The sequence below is a fragment of the Hesperophylax consimilis genome, chromosome 8, assembly GCF_061612785.1.
Source record: "Hesperophylax consimilis isolate HC1 chromosome 8, BYU_Hcon_1.0, whole genome shotgun sequence".
Classification (NCBI taxonomy): domain Eukaryota; kingdom Metazoa; phylum Arthropoda; class Insecta; order Trichoptera; family Limnephilidae; genus Hesperophylax; species Hesperophylax consimilis.
In genome coordinates this window covers 20,342,382-20,365,633 of record NC_142843.1, presented here as the reverse complement: position 1 = coordinate 20,365,633, position 23,252 = coordinate 20,342,382, and the positions used below count along the sequence as shown (strand labels likewise).

At 33.2% G+C, this 23,252-nt stretch overlaps 1 protein-coding gene across 3 annotated transcripts in view; it reads right to left on the bottom strand.

Moving 5' to 3' along the window:
* The window catches only part of LOC149421694 (uncharacterized), a 253,161-nt gene that overhangs the window by 91,360 nt on the left and 138,549 nt on the right, over positions 1-23,252 (bottom strand). For 2 of the 3 annotated variants that reach the window (XM_089635019.1, XM_089635018.1), the window contains 2 exons: positions 9,559-9,858; positions 6,241-6,410 (listed from right to left, as the gene is read on the bottom strand). In XM_089635019.1, the coding sequence (XP_089491145.1) occupies positions 6,241-6,410; positions 9,559-9,858 (470 nt within the window). Of the gene's footprint in view, positions 1-6,240; positions 6,411-9,558; positions 9,861-23,252 lie in introns of all 3 variants that reach the window. The other variant, XM_089635020.1, reaches the window with a different exon arrangement.

The window sequence follows — 23,252 nt, the reverse complement described above, 5'->3', positions numbered from 1 at the left end:
AAATCAATAAGCCCCTGAAAAATTATTCTGTGAATGGAAATAACCATAAAAATACTGACATCTCTTAAAATTTCAATAAAGAAAAATTTTACTAATAATTTACGTAAAAATACGTATTTTCAAATTTAATATAAGCCTGTTTTTCGTGAATCATTTTTATACAGGCACATGAAAATTCAATTTAACTTTTATGACCAAACAAATGGAATACCCTATTTGTAAGGAATTTTTCCAACGATGCCTTTACGGGAAAAGGCAAATTTAAAAAAAGGTTTTTTAATAGAATTTGAACAATTTATCAAATTTCAATGTTGATTTTCAAGTTCTGTGAAGGGTCTTATCAAGTTCTGTCTTTATATCATTATTGGCCAGTTGTTAAACAAAACTGAAATAATGTCAGATCTTGAATAGAACCTTCACAGAACTTGAAAATCAGTTTTGAAATTTTTCAAATTCTGTGAAACAACCCGTCCTTAGACATTTTGGGCGAAAACCTCTTCATTCGAAATTATTTTTTTGATAATTCATAAATTTTAAACTCCAATAAAAACTTTGGGTTTTTTTTTCAATAAATTGAATTAAAATATGGAACTCGGAAGGAACTAATTTCCTGAACCTGAGCTGTCTTTTTAATAACTTTTGAGAACTTATTAATTATGGATTATTTCATAAAAATACGAAAATTAATTAAGAAGACGTGAGAAAAAAAACGAATTCGTGTTGTAACAGTATATTTGTCTTCAACATTTACTGCATAAACATGTTAAGTGGCTGCTTGAATTTTTTGTCCTGTGTAATAATACATTTTCAGGAATATTTTTTAATGCCGAATTTATTCTATAAAAGTTGAGTTCTAAAATTAATTGATTGGGTACGGTATATCTATTTCCGGAGCTTGACTTCAACAAAAAACATCTTAGGACGGGTTGTTTCGGAGAATTTGAACAATTCATCAAATTTCAACGTTCATTTTCCAGTTCCGCGAAAGATTTTTTCAAGTTCTGTTTTTATTTCAGTTCTGTCAAGCCAATAACCTATAATGATATATTAACAGAACTTGCATAGGACTTTCACAGACCCTGAAAATGAACTTTGAAATTTGATAAATTGTTCAAATTCTCCGAAACAACCCATCCTTAGAGAAACCTTTTAATTATCTGTTTTCATATGTTCGTCTTTAGAATTCAATTCCAGATTAATTCATTCTCAAGAAAATTGTAATTCGAATGAAAAGGGATCAATGAATCAAGCCCTGCTACAATCCACCTCTCTTTCTATTCCACTCCTACAAATAAATAAGTAACTAGTAGGGATATTACTAAGTGTAACGTACCGGCATGTAGCTAAATAAATCATTAAACAGATGGACAGAACATAAACCTCAGTGAAATAATTGACTTACCTGAGATTTATGTATGCCGAGGTAGTACTTGTCTCATGTTTTATTCTAGGACTAACAATGAAAGCGGTGTTTAGGGTAAGGCTCTGCGCTTGTCAGTTTCCGTATAATATGACAATTTTGTGCTTTTTTTCAAAATCACAATTTTTTCAAAAGCCGAAACGAAACTAGAATAAATGTAAAAAAAATAAATAAAATGACACTGATTGCCCCATTTGAGCATAATGTCAAATTCGCATTTCTGTGAAATGGGACCGTTATGATAATGGAACGTAGTTGTACGATGGGTATGGGTCCAACTACGCGGTCACTGGTTCCATGGTTTGTCGCTTGTCACGGTTCCAAAGTCACCATTTGCCCTCGGGCGGTTGACGGTAGGCCGATACCCTCTGCCGCTCTGATATATAGATAATTGTCAAGATTGTTAGGAGGGTAGGCCAGAAATTGCTGTTAAATTATGCTAATTAGTGATGATGGTTGCGTTCGGCAAATAAATGTTGATTAATATTTAAGTTTCCATGTCACTCTTACGAAAAATGATTAATATATTTTTTTTGACTGAATATAAAGTAAATTTCACTTAAAATTAATTTAACCTGTGACCTGCAAACTGTATTTAGGGAATAAAATTGATCACCTGTCAAAAACTGTACTGTATTACTAAATGAATGAATGAAAGCATGATTTTGTGTTTTAAATTGTATCGACTTCAATAGCAGAGTAAATAATGAGCTCGACCGATAGAAACTGATTACCGCGTTTCGAATTATATGAAAAAAATATTTGTACATAATACGTAATATTTTAAAACCATAAATATGGTTTGACTCAGGATTGAACCTTTCTAACTAGGAACTAAAGTCGTCGACTGACATATATTTTGTATATTAACTTTCATCCGATTTCAGAGAAATGCTTTTATGTCCGCGTGTGTGTACGTGATTGCCACCATAAGTTGATAGAATGCATTGTCATTAACAACGAGTCTATCTGCCGAATTTCAGTTTGATCAGGTTTCAAGGAGTGAATTCATTCATTACTGAAAATAAAAGTGAAATTCAAATAGATATATTAAAAAAAGAATCGTGTAAAACTTTGAAATTTGCACAATTTTTTTTACCGAAAATTTCAAGTACTTGTATCCAAATAATCGGTCTTGAAATAACGTATTACATTACGTCTTCAATACTTTAAAAGAACTCGGTGGAATCCGGGTAACTTAAGAAAATACTAAATCCGATATTGTAGTTCTTAAACACAAAGGACTAAATTAAGAACCATCAATCAAATTTCAAGATAGGTTTTTTATGGTTCGCCAGCCAAGTGAATAAAAATCTTATATATCTCCTTCATTTCTGAAAGGCTTTCACCTCCTTATTTTTTATAATCAGAATGTTTTTTTTTATGTTTAAATAATCTAAGTCACACACGCGAGGCAGATTACGTATGCAGTATTATCGCAAAACACGACATGTGACACGGAACTATAAAAAAACTCCAGTGCTAACCCGGAACTTTTCAATATAACCTTGCCTGATTAACATTACGACTTTACAATAGTTTTTTATGGTCGAGATTATTTTGTTAATCTCTTAATATACTTTTTTATAAGTAATAACTCGTTACAATTAGTGATAAATACAGTGTAATTAGAAAAAACAACGCCACGCAGCCGGAAGTTAATTGGTGAAGAATCTCTACACGCGTGCACCGGATAGTTAACCTTATTGCTACGGTAAATAACGTGATGAAATAATACGTTTAAACCAGAATAAAGTTTCAACTTCCTTTGACAATTTGCTTTTTGACCACCTTCGCCGAATACAAACAGAGATCAAAAATATTGTCAAAGTAAATCATTGAAATGGAAAATAAAAAAATCAAATTAACTTCTTACTGAATGTTGGAACAATATAATATACTAGCAGTTAAAAACCCGCTCCGCGGGTTTTTTTCTGCTAGGCCCTGCGGGCGGCTCTACGTTGGGCTTCGCCCATTTTAAGTGATATTAACAACAGTTACATTTAATAGATAGATATTAGAACATTCACAGAGAGAGGGTGAGTATATATTGTTAAAACACGGAACAGGAAGGAGTTAATTAATAATAACATGCTAAATTTACGCATAATAAGAATGACAGTTGTTTGAATAAATGAAATTTTACGTATTTGTGATGGATTATTTCAAATGAAACACTATTATTGACTACATGTCTACAACTGATATTAACTGTTATCGTACCTAATATAATTAGCTCATAGGAGACTTGCAGTGCTTGAATATGTGTTACAACCGTCAATGTCTATAAGTTGAATCAATATCGTTTAGTTTGTCACAATTAAAGATAGTTTTAACAAAGTTGACTTAAATAATAGATTATTACATATTGATTAATTGTACCCGTGTTTATGAATAAAAGGAGGGTAATTGTGCGATGACATTAGCAGTCGGTTTAATTAAAAGGTGTTAATTTTACTCCAACTGGTGGTAATTCTTTACCTACAACTGTTACTGTATCTAATAAAGTTTAAAGCTAGATTATATACACACCTTTATCAGGAGAGTAAAAATCTATATATAAAGGTAGATTATTATAATATAGCGCCCCTGTGGTGATATCTCACAAAAGCGGCGCTATGCAAATTGTCCAATAAATAAATAAATATAATGTTTACATTTTATTGTGTATACACCGAAGTCAAAAATTAAATATAGATTGCAATTGGGAAAGAAGAAGTGGAAGGAGGGGGGAGGGGTAAGAGTAGGCTGGGTTTATAATAATTAGGAATTACAATATCGTTAGACGGGAAAGACCAGTTGAGTGGGAAAATATTTAAAAGAGAGTTTATAAAAAAAATCTTGTTAATTATATCTGCTTTTATATTAATATGTTTCCTCATTTCTAAAATTTAGAAATAGCATATAACCATAAAACAATATATTCATAAGACAAATAGCATTTAATAACGGTTATTCTAATAAATTGATAGTTGAAATACTAAATAAAAAAATTAAACACATTCTCTTCAAACGGTCTTTCTAAAGATAGAAATAAACAATGGCGTAGAATTCTGTTTGTGGATAACGATACTTCTAAAATTATATATATATAAACAATCCTGGTACCATTCAACTGGCGTTTTACACTAATAACAATGAAGAAATATATTCTTAATAATCTTTTACAAAGGTAGAACCAATAGAAACTTTGAAGTCAGAACTAAAGAATATCGCAAGGCTATAAATGGAAATAGTGAATCTGAGTTTGCAAATAATCTTTTGAATAATGATCACACTTTCGATAAAAATTCAGGTCTTAAAATACTTCACTCAGGATATAAAGCATCGTAAATAAATAATTTTGAAATTTTAGAAATTAGAAAACATGCCAATATAAAATCAGATATAATTAATAAGAAAAAAAATATAAATAATAATGATAAATGCCATTACAAAGTGATAAGCTTCCAGAAGAAATCTTCTTATAAAACGCTTGTTAATGGTAAGTATTCAAGTATTGTGAGCTGCATATTTAAATATTCGCGCCAGGCATTTGGTTCGTTTTTAAACCGCCAGAGGTGCGCTCTGTCGGCCATCTTGAAGAAACGCGTGAATTTTTATAAACGTCAAACATAATCACGTAACTGTGGAGAATTTTCATTGTAATGTATTTAATCCAATGGATTATGAACTTTCTAAAACATATTTTCTTCGATATTATCCAAAAATTATATGAGCAGAAACGATGCTTTTGAAGAAATCTCGTATTATTATGAGGCGATCCTATTTTAGTATGGAATCGTGTCTTAATATTCAAGTTACCCGAAACAGACAATGTTAATTTGACCAATCAGAGGGCCTACATCGTCCAGACGCTGGGACAATAATACTATCAGATAGACGCGCTGTAGAAATCTCTAAGTGGCAAACAAAAAGTACGTCAATTGTAGTGCTTTCGATTTCGTGATTTCAGTACTAAACTGTCATTCGTCGCGTAAGGTCGTGTGCTACCTCTAAGTAAATGCCCCCGTGTATGATGAGGAAGTGTTTTTATTACTCGGCAAACACTAAGAGCCAAGGAATAACATTTGATTTGTAAATACTTGTTGTTTCCCATCTGAAGATAGAATATGCAAGGCTGGCTAGACGACAGATCTGGGTGCGCAACTAAACTTCACTGTTAAAAATAGTATAATCACTATATTTATTTATATGCCTGCGGTAAAACAACATACAAATCAGCAGTAACAATGGGTATCAACATGAATCGCGTCAATTTGCACACTCGGTGCTCTTTGATGGCACGGACCTGACTTTCAACTCTCATACATAAATACATATTTTTTATGTTTATCTTTGTCAATTAAGAATTTTCTTTGGATTAGAAACACAAGAGTGTTTCTTACTTTCCAAATTTTATCTTAATTTTTTGGGACAACAACAAGTCTAGATTGTTGTAACGCCTTTGCTTTTACTAAATTTATTCAGAAATTCGTGACCAATAACCGTCAGTGCAATAGATTCAAGAAAAACTCTTCAACTGTGCGATGACTGCGAGTTGACAACGCACCGCATTCCGTGACTAGCTTGTCCTGAGGTGAATTGAGGCCGTTACGGAGATGATTAGCGTGCTTTGTAGTATGAAGTTTCTTACATATACTGAACGGCTCAAGGTGAGGCGATGCTGATCTGGTGCCGGGGTGGTATGTGTGCGAGACCGTTGCCATAAACTTCTATCGTATCACTAAGAGGAAATTATGTCTTTGCGTAGATCAGTTTGACGGGTGAATGCGGCAGTAAGTCTTTATTTAGAATATACAAGGCACAAAGTTACTTACCGATGGAGCTAAGGGAGGACTCTTCGACCACAGCTAAGCTGCTGTTGTGGATGGTGAGATGACGGATGTCCAGCCCTAGGAAGATGAATCCTTGCAGCTTCGGCAGGTTATTGTGGCGCAACTTCAGGTAAAATATTATGGCGGATCGCCCCTTCAACACAGCCATGGCCCTGGAACAAAAAACAATAAAGTTAATAGGAATGAACATAAAAAAGTTGCATTCTATCTTCTCGGCTATTCTTATTTTTCTTCTTCTTAGTGGGAGATAAGTGGTGGAGGACAAAGTGGGATGCTGAGGCTATTCAGCAGTCGATGGCATCGGGAGATCAAGAATTGAGAAAACCTCATTGAGAAAACCTCGTATGTTCACGGAGGGGCGAGTTCCCGGATATGCAGCCCTTATTAGATCCAGGGTGGCAGGAATGAGGGAAAGGATAAGAAGCTCTGGAAATATACTCACTATGGAAGCCCGCCACTCCATCCTCCAGCATTCACGCACACTGGAGAAAAATACTAGCGCCTAATATAGTCACGGCTCCCTAAAGGTGTCAACTTTCTATTGTTCTATTATTTTTATCATATTATTCTATTTTATGTTCAATTAATCTGTTTTTTTTCTTTGTTTTCCTGTTCAATTTTTTTTTTGTTTTTGATCATATTTTTTGTATCTCTATGTGGAATGTGTGGGACTGCACTAACCTCCCCACATACAGGAATAAACTTTTCAGATTTTATGTCCGGGTTAAATCTTCCCCATAGGAAAAACTAAACCCTTCCACACACATTTCCACAAATGATCTAGTCGATCAACATTATGCAAGTGCATTATATAAGCAAAATAAATACAAAACAATACAAGAACAACACGTCAACTCACCAGAGATCAAATGGGAAAATAATTCACCGACTCCAGATATTTTCAAATCAGAGGGTTCGGCTCGGTAGAACTCCTAACACGGCCTATAAATCCTACTGATCCCTCAACATAAATATTTAAAAAATCTTTTGTTATCCTACATGCATTTAAATGACTGATTTTTGCATTTTTACATATAAATTTTTTGATAGATCTAATACGCCTTAATTTTTAATGAGAGAGCTAGGTATAATGCCAGTAGCCGAAATAACGAATGGTTATATTTTTATAGTCTGAGAATGCCAAATTCTTTTCATCTCATTTATTATTATTTAATATATTACATAAATTACAAATCACAATAGCCTTTATATTTGGGATTTTTGGGAAGACGCGTAGAATAGATGAAAGTGATATGAAAATGAGAGAAACTTAATTTTAATCCTATCGACATTAGACTTCCAATTGCTCGAAATTCTTGGAACTGCGTTAGCTTTAGGATTGGAAATGATTACGGGGAAAATGAATGTGGGTAGATTGGACGGAAAAATATTGGTAGAAATCAAAGGAAGAGTATTACTATTTTCTACTAGTAAGTACTATTTCCTAACTATACAAATTCCCAATCATTGGAATCAGTGAGAATATGTCATTCATCATAAATTATTGTTGTAGGATTAATGTAGCACTTACGAGGGTTGGAGGTGCAAAGACATTTTTTTGAGGAAACTCGAGAGAACCTTCATGCTTAAATTCTCACCACAGAAGAAATACAGAAGTGCGTTAGATCCCTAAACATAAAACCAAAACGTAGTTTCCATTTAAAGTAGCGTTTTAAATCTAAATGGTGGTCTTTCAGCGGGACGGTACACACGCGCCGGGAGAAGAGCCAAAAATCCCAGATTCAGCTACCCCAGCTTATAAAACCCAAGCTACAAAAATATATTGACTGCTCCGGATTCTGCCATGCTCAATTCACTGCATGTTCTAAATAATTCAGGGGAAACCGATAGAAAATGTTTTCACACTTCTTCAGCAATTCACAATAGCCAAGAACTGATTCTAACAAGTAAATAAATCTCTGGGTGAAATTTTCAAATTGATATAAAATATAACACTAATATATAACCGTAAAATAATACAGTAAAAAATAGTACTAATATGTATCCGAACGATAAAAACTTGAGAAAATAGCTAGAGGCACACACACTTTCCAATACCACTAAAAACGTGAAATATCATTCTTTTACATTAGCTTCCTGAGAGAAATAATTCCTCTCAGGGCATATATCATCTTCGGAGATGCTGTATGGATGGTCTTTTAAGGAAAGGAAGGGGATGAAGTTCTGGGAACGAAAAAAGTTTTAGGGTTGGGGTCCAGTAGTGAACTATGTATAAATCCGTCTCTCCCACTGCGGTGCAATGCGATGTTCCGAGAGTCCTGCTGGAGAGGTCATAAGGTCTCAACCACTCTCTCCGATTCGGCCTACCACGCAGTTGATGGGCAGATTCATCTGTCGCCAAGACCCGAAAAAACCTCACGAGTCACAAAACTTGGAGTGACCTGTGGCAGATTTGTTGGTTTTCCAATAAATGATTCCCCGGCCGGGGGCACACGTACCCGCCTCCCTAATGGAAATTTAAATATTTACTGCAGTTTTGCATTATTTTTCCTGTTTTATTCATTTAGTTCAAGGAAGTCGTGTGCTCTACTCGTCGTATGAACGGAGAGTTTGCATTATTTGCCTCACCGCTCTTAACTCTTCCCTAACTCTAACTCTTCCCGGAAAGCCAGTACCTCCTCTAGGAAAACTTTATCGCTTTATCGTATTTTTGTTTGTAAGCACAAATAAAAATACAGAATTAATTAATAATCCAAATATACTACATCGATAAATAAGTTAATAAATAATTGCGAAATTAACAATAACTGCTTGTCACAGAAATGATTTCATATTGTTATTTTGTATCGTATAATGAACGAACCAGTATTAACAAGAACAGATCCCACAAGTCAGAAGTGAATTAATTGTTCGTTTTTCTTTTTTACTTGACTTCACCATTCTTTGGCCTCAAGCTTTGGACATAGACCATCTTTTTTTTCAAATTGTTGTAGTTATCTTTAAATCGTCAGACCATATCACGTGAGACCGATCTCTGCTCCTCTTTTCGAACCAAGAACACCATTCTATAGTACTGTGATTTCAACGGTCGTCGGTAAGTCACATGCCCAAGATAAATGATGTTGGAGCCCAATGCATGGGCCCATTTCAATGGGTTGTTAAAGCCAAGTTCATGAGACCAATGCATGAACATTGTGATCAAAACTAACAGTCAGTTGTAATATGCTTCATTAACATTGTCCTGAAACTATACGGAAAAATGTCAAACCCGTAAGCTGATCAAGCCACCGCCCACAGTGGCATCCCTCAATTGAGCACTCAATAACTATAATAACTTACTTGTTGATATGAATCGGGTCCGTGAACTCGCACAGCAGATCCAGTCCATTCTTCTTGACGCTGCACGAGCAGGGTGTGATCTCAGCGTGCGGGGGGCACTGCAGCGCGGCCTGTGAGGCGACGCCCGGGCACAGCGTTGCCAGCACCGCGAGCGCGACCCAGCACGCCCAGCGCGCCCAGCCGGCGCCCGCTGACCGCCTCTCGGGCACGCCTGGCCCGCCCAGCCCGCCCATCGGCCGCATCGGCCCGCTATTCGGAGCTGCAGGACATGCTCGCCGCCGCGACGGGACGCTGTTTGAGCTAGAAAGAAAAAGGTGAAAAACATTATTAATTATTAATCCATTATTTCTACTTAATTTATGTATTAGGTCACATTTACGTAAGTAATATTTACTGTGCCTGTCTCACTAGAGATATCCTGCTAGTTACAAATATTTTAACAACAATAGGTTCATTTCTAGATAAGCTTCATTTTGGTAGGTATATTTTTTTGATGCGTAGGAACCAAAAACGTATAACAGAATTAAATCAGGTTGGTATTCGTAGCAATTACTGACGTTACAATATAAATATGTAGACGCACTCTAGAACTCTCAAAGTGGCAAGCAAAAGAAACGTCAATTGTCGTGCTTTCGATTTAGTAGTCGAAACTTTCGCATGTCGCGTAAGTTTGTGTGCTACCTCTAAGTAAATTGCATCATAAAAGTTCAAAGATGCCCTTGTGTGTGCTGAAAAAATATTTGCAGTACTCGGAAAATACTAGTTAAAGACAAGGAATAACATTTAATTTTTGTAAGTATAAGTAAATTACTTATTACTGTAGAGTATTATAAATAACACAATTATTTCGACTTTCATTTCGTCATTAGAGAAAATGCGATGCCGACCACCAGTCCTGGGCGCACAACAGCCAAATTACGAAGTTAGATAAGTCAACTTAAAATAGTCCGATCACTCTGTTTATTTATGCTGGCTGTAAAACAACATACAAATCAGTTGTAACAAGGAGTATCAAAAACAATGGTTGCAAATTTGCAAACTGTCGTTGCTCTATTAAGGCATGGCACTGATAATGTGACACATCCGTCACGCGCCCAGGCTCCTATTCTAGTCAGCCTTGAAAAAATAAGACAACGAAGGTAGCATCACATAAGTATATTATGGATAACTTACTAGTAATAGACCGTCTCACATATTAGATTCCATTTGCCGACTAGGAACACAAGATAAAATGTTACATTCTTCTGCAATACATACACAACCAACTATCAGATACACCCACTAACCAATAGGATTTATGATCTGGGCAACAAGTTTGGGAGTACTACTGATATTTATTGACTCCATTTATAGAACTAAGCGTAATCTATACCAGCACTTTGTTGAATCCTACAAATTATAATAGCTTTGGTAATCTAGTTCTATTGATTTGTCTCATATATATAATTGTTCTACTTTCTATATTATTTTATGTTACTTTTACACGTTGTACTAATATTGTATAATTTTCAGTTTATTAGTTTACTGTTATTACATGCTTTAAAAAAATTGTGTATAATTTTCGATAGCTCACTACTTCACTAGGTATATTCTGTTCTTAAAATCCATGTAAAACCAAAAACAAAAACAATGTTTACGAACTTTGGCGAAAATGATTTAATACACACATATTTTTTAAATATCTTTTTGTGTCAAACATGAATGAATTAAGAATTTACTGGAAATAATATGAGAGTATTTCTCACTTGCCACATTTTTCTTTAATTTTTGGTGACAATAACAATACATATATTGTAACGCTATTGGTGACAGTAATGGGATCAGAGACCTTTTAATTTAGATTTGGGTTTATATTAAAATGAACCAAGTAATTTTATTAGTTTTTATTTTTTTATTTACAAGTGCATTTTTTATAACAGTCATTGATAATGATTAGACCACCAAGCTAGGCAATAATAACAATAATTAATGTTTCTGCTAACGTGGTTGTTATTTAAATACAAAAAAAAATTGTGGTGGTATAGATTCATATGTTCCTTAAAGGAATTTGACCCCTTTTCAGATAGCCGTTTTTAAACACAGGTTGTAAAGTGTTTAATTGATCATGATCTTATTATCCTATAAGTTATTTCATTTATTAGCGCTGAATCCCTTTAATTAACTAAACTATTAGTTTTAACACTCGAAACCATTTGAGAAATTAATGCTCTTTAATCTAATTGAAAAAAGTGTTTCGTACTGTTGAAAGAAATAATAATAGGATTGGAAAGAGCTGTGAACTTCTACGAATTTCGAATAGATTGAGAGACCACAGCAGAGCTCACCAATTTAGAGTTTTTGTACACAGATTTTCATTTCTGCCATGAGTTTAAATACCTTTATTATTTCCTAAAATATCCAGGTGTAACAGTTCAGTAAGTCTGATAAAAAGAAACATAACAATTTAATTTAATTTTACCGATTTGTAAGCGTTTTGTTCCGAATTCACTATGTAATATAAATTCGTTATATAGTCTCAACAAACAACCAATTCTCTGTGACCAAATGTCATAGAAAGACCGTGAATTTTGAATGTTCTATGAATAATGTTCGATTTGATATGTTATCCTTTTGGTTTACACAACGTTTTTGAAGTAGCTTGTAAAAGAAATAATATTTTGTTCTAGAAATTGAAACAACAGGGTGAATTGAACTGTGTTTATAAGTAGAACATTATGCAAATACACATTATGGAAAAAAATGCATATTACTAGTGAGTTGCGTGATCGGTGTTTCTGTAAAATCAACATTGCTAATCGGAATGACTTGAAACACAATTTGTATGTAAAAAAAGAGCTCTTTTGTTAGTTCGTGGAAAATTAGAAACGTACTAGCCCAGACCCATGAAAAATCATGGGATATTATAATTAGTGGGACTTGTGAAGTATTAGCCTTCGGATCATTGCATTTCAAAAGAAGAAATTTATTTGTCAAAAGTAGAAAAACTTAAAAAATTACGACATCTATCGCATACGTAAAACGAAAAAATAGAAATGCCCATTTCAAATAAACAATTACAAATTAATAAAATAATTTTTCCATCTAATTTATTGTTTGTCTGACATGATTTATACATATCCTTTATATACCTCTCTAATTTTAAATGGTTAAATTTTAAAATAACATAACCCCTCGATCACGGAGGCCGTCAAGAATGAGTTGTTGAATGGTAGGGAAGGTTCATGACACATTTTCCTTATATCTATTATTTTTAATATGACTCAAATCTATTCCGGGATATACCATTTCGTGGTTATACTGAGTTAACACCCCGAGGCGGCGTAGGGGGATGCGCATGGGTGGTGTTAAGTGCTGTGAACAACAAAAAACACCCAAAAGAACCTCAAAAATATGGAAGTAATACATTGTTTGAAAACTTAATACAAAATTCATAACGGATGAAAAAAATACTCAGGACAACAGGATAACAAATATCGCAGACAATGGAGGATATGTTATTTTATTTAATCTGCTGGGGATTTCAAGTATATTTCTACATTATTATAAATTATAATTATTATCTACAAAAATATAAAGATATAAGTATGAACATATGTTTATATATTTTTTAATACCAGACAACTGGTAAATGGTGAAATGATAACATATTTACTTGTAAATTAATTTTATGTTAACACAGGCAAATCATTTTGAGGAACTCTCGTTTGAATAATAATAATAATAAGAGTTTATTCCAGAATGTATGTAAGGGTCGTGCAATGCAATCCATTCCATATTTTGAAATAACGAAAATGAAATCGTACAAGTAATAAGAATAAGACAAAATAAAAATACATCGATAATAATAATAATAATAATAATACTCGTGGTCCCAGGGAGCCATACGGCAAAGTATCAAATGTCGTATACATATATGGGACCGAAATTATATAATAAAATCCTTAAAGAATTAAATATTATAACATGCAAAATGTCCCACATCGGTTCAATAATAGCTAAATGGTTGATTGGCTTGGGGAGGGTGGAGTCTGAAAAACTATTAAATAATGTCACTTAAAATTTTACTTGGTTACCTATTAACGTCTCATTTACTTAATACATATTCTATTTTGATAAAAAACAACAACAACACTTTAATTAATTTTACAGAATAAATTTTAAGCAATTTTAACCGCATTTGGTTCCTTAGAACGGGCAATCTGCCTAGCTAGGAACTAATATCGACAATTCATAATAACACCTGTACTTATTCTTAATATACTTATACAGTTATTGCAATATTATAATTTTGTCATTTTTGCTATGTACATGTAGCTAATTTAATGTAATAAATAAATACATAAGCAAAAAGATGCGGAATATAAGTGAAAAAGTGAATGTGTCTGTGCACACCGAAAGTGGTCTGAAATAGTTTGCAATACCCGAGCGCTGTCCCCTCTTACCCCGCAAGAGTCCTACAATATGGTACATCACTACAAAAGCAAGAATCTCATGGAAATGATTCTACAAGTCCATTCAAAGTAAATTGAAGAATCTATGGATGGCTTAAAGCACACTCTTATGTATTATGTTTTAATTTGTAAATTACAATAATTATGAAATATGTTTTATTATGAATATATTTACAAAAATATATTGTACATACAAAGATGAACAATTCAAACTATAAAACTAAAATTTGTCTAAAATACTGGACATAAAGTAAGTTCGCTTCAAACCATCGCTACCATTGATCGACACAAATCGAATATTTTTAGTAAGTGATATCGATAACAATAATTTCATTGCAATGTAATGGTTTTGTTTCAATAGCCCTATTTTTATAAACTTTAATGATGTTGATGAAAAAACGCTTATGGTAATGAATCTAAGCAAGAACATCAATATTTATTTTATTTTATTTCTAAGTCATACTTATGGAATAAAAAGAACAATAGTAACCCTATGCCCTCCACATTAAATGATATATTATTATATTTTGACGGCCGGCATAGTCCAGTGGTAACGCATTGGACTGCCATTCCGAAGGTCGCGGGTTCGAACCCGGCGTGCGCAAATAAAAATTTTATTTGATTAATTTGTGTTATTTCACAATTAATTAATTAAAATAATATATAGTATATTTGCGGCACGTTCCAGAGTGGAAGATACTACCAGTATCGCCCTGGTGTAAGACCACCATTCAGAATTGAAACGTTGCTCCAAATGGCTTTAGCCGTGTTTAGTGACTAGATCTGAATAGCCAGGTACTTCCCCACCTTCCTCTTTCCCTTCCCCACTTACCTTCAGCCTCACAACATCCCCCAATTGGGGATGCCATAGTCTCACTGGCTCCAAACGGGAGCAGTTGGGACTCTTGTGAGGTATTCACTGTAAAAAAAAAAAAAAAAAAAAAAAAAAAAAGATTTAAAAACTAATGATAATAAATAAACAAAAGCTTTGCAAACTTTAGGCATATGAAATGTCACCAATCAAAGTATTGGTAAAATTACGAGTTTTAATTATTTTTTATTGTTTTTATAGTGTTTTTTTTGTTTGATGATAGAAAAGTCGATATGTTTTCCATCCCTATTGAATTTATAAAAAGCAAACAGGGAGTATCCGCACTGGAAACAATCAATACAATAATGTCTAGTTCATTATTATTCCCGGTGAAACCTAAGCTTTGGAATATCAATGAATCTGCGACATAACAAAGGCTTTTTCTCATTCAAATTCTGTCAAAGCCTCTCAAACTGATTACACATTTGGGTGACAGCTACGAACGATACACAATGAGAGACAGTTCAATTGTCTACGAAATAATACAATCAAAATAATATTCATTTTGCCATTGTGCCATTTCGTATTTCAAAGACTTATATTTTGATTTATCGTGTCAAGTATAGCATATTTTTGTTTAAGAAATTTATTACTAAATTACTTAAACAAAAATATCCTTTTTGTGTGTGTCTCTTTCTTTCTATTTTGTATCTCTGTCACTCGTTGTTTTTATGTACTTAAATAAATGTGCCTGTATTCAATGATATTTAGTTAATAATTAGCCCTGACGAAGCTTGGAAAAATCGAAACCCGGTTGGCGATCTTTGTTAATTCAAATATAAAAGTGGTGTATTACAAATTATGTTTTTTCGTTTAATTTATATATTTATAATGACACTGGCCAGTAAATTTATTGTTTGATAATTACGGTACCGCCTCCCCGGGAACCGTTTATTGGATAACCAACACCTCTGCCATGGGTCATCCTAAGTGGATCGCTACTTTTAATAACTTAACAAGGGGGTTGCCCGTGTTCATACCCGTGTTAGAACTTGGTGGCAGGTTGGATCGGGAGAGACTGGTTTAGGGAGACCTTTTGACCTCTCCAACAGGACTTTCTCGGAACTGCACCACAGTGGGGGGGATAGATTCATACGTCCGTCCTTCGTGGACACACTGACCCCCAAATTCGTACCCAACCATACAAGACTGTGTAGAACAAGCGAGCTTGTCAAAAGTCATGCACGATGTTAACTAATCGAGTATTCTAACACGTTAAGTGATAGGAAAAATTCTAAAGACGGGTTGTTTCGAATAATTTGAACATTTTTCAAATTTCAACTAATAACAGAACTTGAATAGAACTTTCACAGAACTTGAAAATCAATCTCGAAGTTTGATGAATAGTTCAAATTCTGTAAAACAACCCGTCCTATGTATTTCATAATTAGTCGCAACCCAGTAGGAACGGCGAGTCACCAAAATTGAACTAACGAGTTATTCCAATTTCTGACTTGCTTTTAGTTCAATTTTAGTTAGATTTTTGCTTCAACCGACAACATATATTCCAATTTCTGACTGGCTTTTAGTTTAATTTTAGTTAGATTTTTTTTTCAACCGAAAACATATTTTCGAATTTCTGACTGGCTTTTAGTTCAATTTTAGTTAGATTTTTGTTTCAACCGAAAACATATTTTCCAATTTCTGACTGGCTTTTAGTTCAATTTTAGTTAGATTTTTGCTTCAACCGACAACATATATTTCAATTTGCATGCTTTGGATTAAAATTTTGCCATAGATATTATTACAACGGGTATATACGAGTATTTACCTACTGATTAAGGTTAATCCTTTTACTAAAATTAAATTAGTAAATAAAATATTAAATTTTGTAAGAGAACATTGTATTTATTTTAATAATTAAAAAAAATCTGATTAAAATAGTCATTTACTATATCTATCTTAGTCGGTCCCAACTAAGTTTTGTGTTCAAATGAAAGAATAACTTATCGATAACTATAATTCTTATACCGACACTTGCACCCGAATGCACCCTATTATTACTTTTTTTAATTTTTCAGAGACAAATCTTGTAAGGATTATTTATTTATTTTGTTAAGTATTTAAAATGTTCTTATTTCCTCTGTTTTATGTTGTAAGTACTTTATAATAATGTGCAATTATTAACAGTGGAAATATATTATCAAAGAAAGTAATGTGGTGAGTTTGCATGTTACTACATAATAAATACATTTATATCATTTGATACATTTTTAGCGATAGCTTTTAAAATTGTGTTTAAGTAATATAAATAAAAAATGCACTTTTTTTTAAATATCAATCTCTGCCTACTTCTATAGGTACAATCATCTAGATCAGTCATTATCAAATTATTGATCATCATTTAGATCAGTTATTCTCAGGGGGCGATTTTGACCTGCTGAGGGGGTTCATGAGATATAAATGGGGGTCCACGAGAGTGAAACTTTCACATTTGATACCAGTAACCACAAGGATTTGAAAATATTCTGGGGAATCCAATTCTGAACAATCGTGAATATCTCATACGAACAAATTCTTAAATCTTTGGAATTTAAATTTTAGGCATACCATGAATCACTAGCGTCCACCCAAAATAGAAAAAATCGACACGTGGTTTACGGGACAAAAAAGTTTGGAAACCTCTGATCCAGATGATAAATGTACAGCTTATATCGTATGTACGAGAATACTTTTCCAAATGTCTTTGAGAAACGTGAACGTTAGTTTTTTCTCGCAAGCTTTAGCTTTTTATAACTGGAAATTTGTACAAAATTTTCTGATTAATAATAATTATAATTAAATATATTGATAATAAAAATAATGCAAATAATGATTTCATATAAATAATAATCAATCATCAACACATTTTGTTTGTTAAACGATAAATTTAACCCAATTATGGGAAATTTTCTTTGGATTTACGTATTACAAATAGAGACGAATAGAAAGAGGTTTTTTAAGCCTTAACTGAACCAATTGAAATCTTGATATATCGGTAAAAAATCTTTTTTTAAACTGAAAAAAAATATCTGCGGACGAGCAAACAAGCCCCCGCGCTACCAGAATCAAAAAATGGTCGGCTATCGAGTACCTACACAGTATACTACTCGGAGTATACTCGTATAGTACCTATATTATAGTATAGTATACTGCGTGCAGGACTAACTTGCGTGAACTGAATTCGAAGACAAAAAAAGTTTGGAAACCTCTGATCCAGATGATAAATGTACAGCTTGGAATTATTTAAGTTATATCATTATTAATAGTTCCCCATTCAAAATGCACTGAGAAAATGTATTTTATAATAACTGAAATTTCAGTGCCTTCAAAGATCATAAATAACGCCATATATGTCTATTTAATATACTATAAAAGACAATAAAATTATTTTTTCAAGCTGGCCAACACTCGAAACTTTTTCCGTGCAAGAACTTCCTATCCTTCCTTTCCTAAAAAATCCCCTCTACACAGCATCAAGAGGACCTGAGGAGAATTATTTACCTCGGGCCTCCTGTGTTGAACCAAAGTAAAAAATATCATTTTATAATAGGATGATACTATAAATTGCTCATTTAAAACGTTTTATTGAAATCTCGAGCCAGGCAATGAAATTATGGTGACCGGGTAAAACATCAAAATGATAATTCATCACATCTTTAAAAATTTATATAAAGTCATGGAAAGTGATGAAACAAAAACTTTATTAACTGGGTTAAGTAGGTTAGGTTAGGTTAGGTTTAAAAAAATTTTTATCGTTTTTGATGACTTCATATCACTTTTTAAAGGTGTGTTGAATAGTCACTGTGTTGAGTTATCATGGAACCGAAATTATATACATAAACGGAATTATCCAACAATACTACGAAGTACATATTTATTTTATTGTTTCCAGAAATTGTATATTTGTTACGATTCATTTTACCGCCCATTCTTCATTGGAGTGTGCAACTTATACATAAAGTATATTTTGTTTGTGCAGTACTCAACGCATGTGTAAAGTAAATGAAATATATCCGAGAAATATATTTCCTTTTTATTGCACCCGCTCTTTGTGTCCATTTGTCCATAAATTCAAAACAAACATTTGCCAGTAAAAATATTCTTGCGTATGATAAAACTAGCTGTCCAGAATTGAACATAGTGGTGCGTTTATTTCGCAAAAAACCTGCAACGGTATGACGTACCACATTTTTCTGACAATTGGGTCAAGCTATTGGTAACTAACTGTAGGATACCATTATCTGGAAGTCGCTTTGTCAGAATCAGCAAATAAGTTAGTTAGAGTGAACTTTTATTTTTAGATTAGTGATGTTAGCTATTTGCCGCATGCAGCCACCGGATAGTTTTCTTACCGTGGCTGTCGGAAAAGTTATTTGAACTTGCTGGAAATACATTTTAACTTTTTACCAAGAAACTTAATGCAAGTAGATTAATGGATCGGAAAGCAATCAGCCAATTTTATAAATACACATCTGGTCTTCCAAATGTTTTTTTCTGGCAAGGGTTAGCTTTTTATAACTGGCAATTTGTACAAAATTTTCTGATTAATACTTATTTTAATTAAATTTATTGATGTTAAAAATAATTCAAATTTATTTTCAAATAAATAATAAATTATTATGACATTTTTTTAAATCTGATTTAAGATTTTTACGGCCAAAAGTATTTTTGTTATTTGTTTTTGGGGTGTTATGCCGTGTTGCGCCAACTCCTTCTTTAGCCAACTTTACATGTATCGTTGTCATGAAATGTCATCACACATCTGCCCTGATGATGGAGACTGTAACGTTTTCTGAAACGTTGGCTAAAGGAGCAGTTAGCGCAACACGGCATAACACCCCAAAAACAAATAACAAAAAAAAATGTTTGTTGAAAGATAAATTTAACCCAATCGTAGTTAGTTTTCTTTGGATTTACGTATTACAAATAGAGAGGAATAGAAAGAGGTTTTTTAAGACTTAACTGAACCAATTGAAATGTTAATATATTGGTAAAAATTATTTTGTTAAACATAAAATAATATCTCTAAACAAAAAATGATCGGCTACCGAGTACCTACCTACACAGTATACTACTCGGAGTATAGTCGTATAGTATATTATACTACATGCAGGACTAACTTGCGTGAACTGAATTCAAAGTAGGGTCCTTCAAAGACATTAGTTTGAGTAATTATTGTGTAAAGCAATCGGAGAACATTTCATCGCTGGTTGGGTGTTGCTTTCCAATAACCTTCCTACAACCACTCCATTCCCCAAAAGCCTTCCTAAGGTGGACCCCAAAGTACAATAATTATTTAAAAATTTAACTGCAATAAATAATCACACAAAAAAATTGATGTACTTATTTGTTAAATCAGGAACAACCTTTTTTAACTTGTTTTGAAGGTTATACCCATCAATTTAATATACATTATTGAAGTAGAAGACAAAACATATAAATCTAAACCAAACATGAAACAGAACAAGACAAAGAAATATTAAAAGATAACGGTTACAAATAGTAGTTATTTAATATAGGATATCTTGTCTTACCGGGACAGGTGTCTTAAACGACTCAACCATTGGGACCTATTTTTTAAGCGTCACATTTGTCGATATCATATTTCAAATTCAGAATTAACAATAACATCTTCAAACTAATTTTTCCATATTTTTAGCTTCTGCCTTCTAAAATGGAAATAAAGTTTCTAATAAATTTGGTCTCTTTTTTTATTTTTTTTTTTAAATATTACAGTATAGATTTTGACTGTCCAACTAGGAAGGTCTCCCGTTCTCTCCCGGTCTAAATAATGTTTCGGATAAATATAAACAGATCCTGGTTTCAATTCCTAGTTGAGACCGTTATCTTTTTTTTTTATGTGTCTTGTTCTGTTTAGATTTATTGGTAATTTCTTCTACTTCAATGATATTTATTGAATCATTTGTGGTCGGTTTTAATATTTCTTCCTTGCGAGAAACCGAAAAATGTTTATTTCGATTTTTTTCAATTTTCTCTATAAAATGTAAGAAATTACGTCGTACGCCACTGCTGTGGCAGTATTTTAATTTTAATTTTGTTTTCAGCTCCCCTAACGAACGTAAACATACATCAAACAGTGTTTTCACGTTATAAACGGAGGCACGTTAAGTGAAGTAATTTGTCTTTTAAGAATAATTATCCTATTAAAGGCGTTAAACCTGGAATATAAAGTCCAGCGTCTCTTCTGAAAATTAGTACAGCGAAAAGCTTTTTCAGGTATGTATTCCAGGTATCTCAGTGAAAAGTGTCGCAGAAGGGCGTGTATTTTTTACGTTCACACACAAAACGCTACGAAAGCCTTCAGGGAAATTTCTCTCAGTGTCAAAGGCTTCTTAAATACGTAATATTACGGACTGGATACTTTTATCTCCATTTCAGCCGAAAGTCTGTATATAAATCAAACAGCAGTGAGACAAGACGTGGAGAGATAAAGTACTGAGATATCTTTTTGATTCATCATACCAAAAATCTACAACAGTCGACTTAAGTTGTGTATATAATTCATTTTACTGCGTGCTCTAGCACGCATTAAACTAAATTACAGCTTTACTCTAAAATGAATTAAAAACTTCCCAAGAACTGGTTAGAATTTATCAAGGAACGTTTTTTTAATGTTTCAATTTAATTGTTTTAATTTAGTTCATCTGCTGTTATTTATAAAACTTTATACTTAATTTTCTATACTGCTAATATAATATCTTATATTATAGTAGGTAGGTTTATTGTGTTTGTGAAGACCTAACTTTTTTCAGATTTCTCATTTAAAAATACATAAAACCACAAATTTTAACTTCCCTACATAGAAGGCGGTCTGTGGCAGGACAACGTCTTATATTATAAAAAGCATTACAAATGGTTGAGTTAAGTTCTTAATAGTTTAAAATCAATGTATAAAATTTCAGCCGGCATATGTTTGTGCTCGCAAAACTCGAAATTTATTCTACAGATATCGATGAAAATTTCAAAGTTTGTTGTTATTAGGGTCGAAGTTTTGCGGAGGATCCACTAGTATTATAAAAATGTCACATGTGTTAATTATGTTTTTTTAAAAACAGAGCCATCAAAGGTAAAAGTAAAACGCGATATTGTTTCTCTATCTGCACAGACAGACAGAGCCACAGCAAAGAGTGTTGAAGAATGATCTAGTAGGAAAAATGGTTTATCCTTTCCATATATTCAAAGATGGAATCCCCTATAGAAGGAGAAGTCAGGGATGCCCGAGGAATAACGCAATATCTCTGCACCGCAATGAGATACGGAGTCGAACTAAAGACGATGTAATGTTTTTTTTTTAACAAAAACATTGTGGTATACAGTAATAAATGGTGGAATAAGTCGGTGGCGCCCCAGGAAGACATTAGCAATAGCGAAACATTGTATTTTATATATTTCGGGGTGCCTTTAATTTGGCAAATGCGATGTTGAACGAAGATTTGTGGTTCAGTTCCCTCTCAAAGTGCATAACAGTGGTGGGTAATTTCGCCATTTAACAGAAAACGTTGGCTCTTTTCTACCAATAAAGAGTCAATATTTTGATAGTGAAATCTAATGAACCTTAGAAAATATATTGTTTCCACACACCGTATTTTGATACGCTTCCCACAGAACTTAATTGAACATCACTCAAACTGAGTTTCCTTGTATGTCCCATTATACCAGCAACCCATATTTGTCCAGATGATCCGTATATGATCGATGTGTCATCCATCATCCATCATCTCTCCCATTTCCGCATCCCCATCTGCCAATCAGAGAAATGGCTTTGATTTGCCCCCCACCCGACAATGCCAAAGGATTTCCTCCATCCTTAATCGGGGGGCTTATAAACTGATTCAGCGCTAATTACAATATAATTGTAAGCAAATTGGATAAAACACGAAAAAGCAAAGCTACGTGCTTTGCTTGGGATTTGCATAAAATAATTACACAATGTTTTCATATGACACATTATTTTAAATTATTTTTAACTTCGAATAAAATTTGCACTTTGTTGGAAAGTAAGAGCTTCATATTTGCACGCACAGATGGCAGTGCATAGAGCTTGCGTGGAAGTCCGCAAGATGGAGCCAGTGGCCAGTAGTCGCCAGGGCCAGTGAGAAGGCTCCCAGAGAAACATATTGTTTCAGATTCCAATCAGCCAGCTTCTAGTTAGGTCGACTATCGAGTCACCATTATAATACGTGGAGTATTAATAAATCCCTGATTAATCTAAAAGAACCATTTATTTATAAACTCCTTCCACGACGAGTTGGAGACCTGTTTGTACGAACACAACATAGTTGAATGAGATTTATGAATATGTAAATCAACATACCGAATGAACTAAGTGTTGATAAATAATACTTGTCATATATGGAGGAATTTACATT